The sequence below is a fragment of the Alexandromys fortis genome, unplaced genomic scaffold (genome assembly GCF_014885135.2).
Source record: "Alexandromys fortis isolate MF-2015 unplaced genomic scaffold, M_Fortis_MF-2015_v1.1 scaffold_149, whole genome shotgun sequence".
Lineage (NCBI taxonomy): Eukaryota > Metazoa > Chordata > Mammalia > Rodentia > Cricetidae > Alexandromys > Alexandromys fortis.
The window spans coordinates 829,564-831,790 of NW_026068025.1; the positions used below are offsets into that span (position 1 = coordinate 829,564).

Below are 2,227 nucleotides of genomic sequence, written 5' to 3' on the forward strand. Positions count from 1 at the left end.
AAGTTTGTTCTGAGCTTCTATCCGTGGTACCTCACGTCACAGGCAAGCATTAAGCAAGTCACTATAGTTAAAATGTGGATGGTATGGTGAAATGTGTCCCTGATGGGGATCATTGTGTTCAGATCAACTTGACTATTTTTTTGTTTTGTTTTGCTGTTTTGTTTTTAGAGACAGGGTTTCTCTGTATAACAGTCCCGCCTGACCTGGAACTCACTCTGCAGACCAGGCTGGCCTTGTGAACTCACAGAGATCCACCTGCCTCTGCCTCCCGAGTGCTGGCATTAAAGGCGTGCGCCACCGCCGTCCGGCAACTTGGCTGTTTTCTAATCCTTGCCTGTCCTGCTCTCTGAACAGGAAAGTGAAGTCGCGGCTGATGGAGACAAACAATGAGAGCTCTGGGGACTTTATCCTCCTGGGCTTCTCTGACCGGCCCAGGCTGGAGATGGTCCTCTTCGTTGTCAATATGGTCTTTTACTTTCTGGCTGTCATGGGCAACTCCACCATCATCTTCCTCTCCCTAGCGGACCTTCGGCTGCACACGCCCATGTACTTCTTCCTCAGCAACCTGTCCCTTCTCGACCTCTGCTACACAACAAGCAGCATTCCCCAGCTGCAGGTCAACCTCTGGGGCCCACGGAAGACCATAAGCTTTGTAGGGTGTGTTGTTCAGCTCTTTGCCTTCCTGTCCGTGGGGGGCATTGAGTGCATCCTCCTGTCAGTCATGGCCTATGACCGCTTCGTGGCTGTCTGCAAGCCTCTGCATTACCTGACCATCATGCACCCACAGCTCTGCCTGAAGCTGGCAGCCTTTGCCTGGCTCAGTGGCATTGCCAATTCCATACTGATGTCCCCGCTGACCATGTCTCTGGGGCGATGTGGTCATCGCCGCATCAACCACTTTGTGTGCGAGATGCCGGCCATCATCCGCATCTCTTGTGTGGACACAAGCCGGGTGGAAGGCCTAGCTTTCTTCCTGGCCATCCCCATTGTCCTTGTGCCTCTCACCATGATCCTGGTCTCCTACGGCTACATCGCCGCTGCGGTGTTGAGAATCAAGTCCGCGGCTGGTCGGCGCAAGGCCTTCAACACCTGCTCTTCACACATGGTGGTGGTGTCTCTTTTCTACAGTACCATCATCTACATGTACATGCAGCCTGGGAATGTGGCAAGCCAGGACCAGGGCAAGTTTCTCACCCTCTTCTACTGCCTGGTTACCCCCACACTGAACCCTTTCATCTACTCGCTCAGAAATAAAGACATGAAGGCGGCCATGTTGAAGGTTCTTGGGAAAGATAGAAGCCTGCTGGACACTGGAGGGCACTGATGGGGCCTGGAACTCACCTCGGGTGTTCACTCATCTCAGAACCAGGGTGAATGATAACAACAATAAACTGATGATAGTGAAGACGTGGGGGCTTGTATTCCAGAGATTCCAGACCAGTGACACGTATTACTGCCTTCGGGGAATAGCACCTTCATGTCATTGGGGGGGATATGTCTATTTGCAAAAGACAACAAACTGACAGGAGGCACATGGCTTTCTTTTGGCACCAAGTGGAGACAGTGGTTTGTTTGCCGCTAACTTGTGATGCTGGAACGCTAACAGCAATCCAGACACAAGGAAGGAGACACGGCATGGCAGAATGTGTGTGCACAAGCGCTTGTGTTTTCGAGAGGTAAGGGCAGAACATTTGCTCTTTCCCATGCAAGGTCTGTTCTCAATTCTGCAGCTCTATGGCTCCACCCTGTGGAAATAACACTACCACTTCCTCAGTTGTCACCAGCCAACCCTCCTCCCTGCCAGACACATGCAACTTAACCCTTTGACTAAAAGTACCGCTTATTTTAAATTTGAGGTCATGGGCCATGTATATATAGGTCAGAAAGTGAGTTTAATGAATGCAGCAAACATTTCAAAGTCTGCTAGAGGAGCACGAAACCGAGCAGGCTGATTTGTGTGGGGCGAGTCAGGGGCTGTTCTGGTGTGACCAAAGAGCTGCTTTTCCTTCTGCTGCTTTTGAGGCAGGGTCTCACTATGTAGCCCAGTCCCTCTCCTGCCTTAGTCTCCAAAGTGCTGGGATTGCAAATACTTGGATTACTAAAGTTTTCCTTTGTTGTTTTGTTTTTTAGCTTGGTTTGCTTGTCTGTTTGTTTTTTTCCTTTTCTTTTTCTCTTATTTCCTTTATGCCTTTTGTGGTGTTGGCATGGAAGCCAGGGTCTTGCACAC

At 50.4% G+C, this 2,227-nt stretch overlaps 1 protein-coding gene across 1 annotated transcript; it reads left to right on the top strand.

Moving 5' to 3' along the window:
- Positions 1 to 364: 364 nt before the first annotated feature.
- LOC126514616 (putative olfactory receptor 2W6) lies at positions 365 to 1,523 on the top strand. The gene is given in 2 exon segments (XM_050163605.1): positions 365 to 1,312; positions 1,314 to 1,523. Coding segments are annotated over 2 exon segments (1,149 nt in total). The 5' UTR covers positions 365 to 373.
- Positions 1,524 to 2,227: the final 704 nt, after the last annotated feature.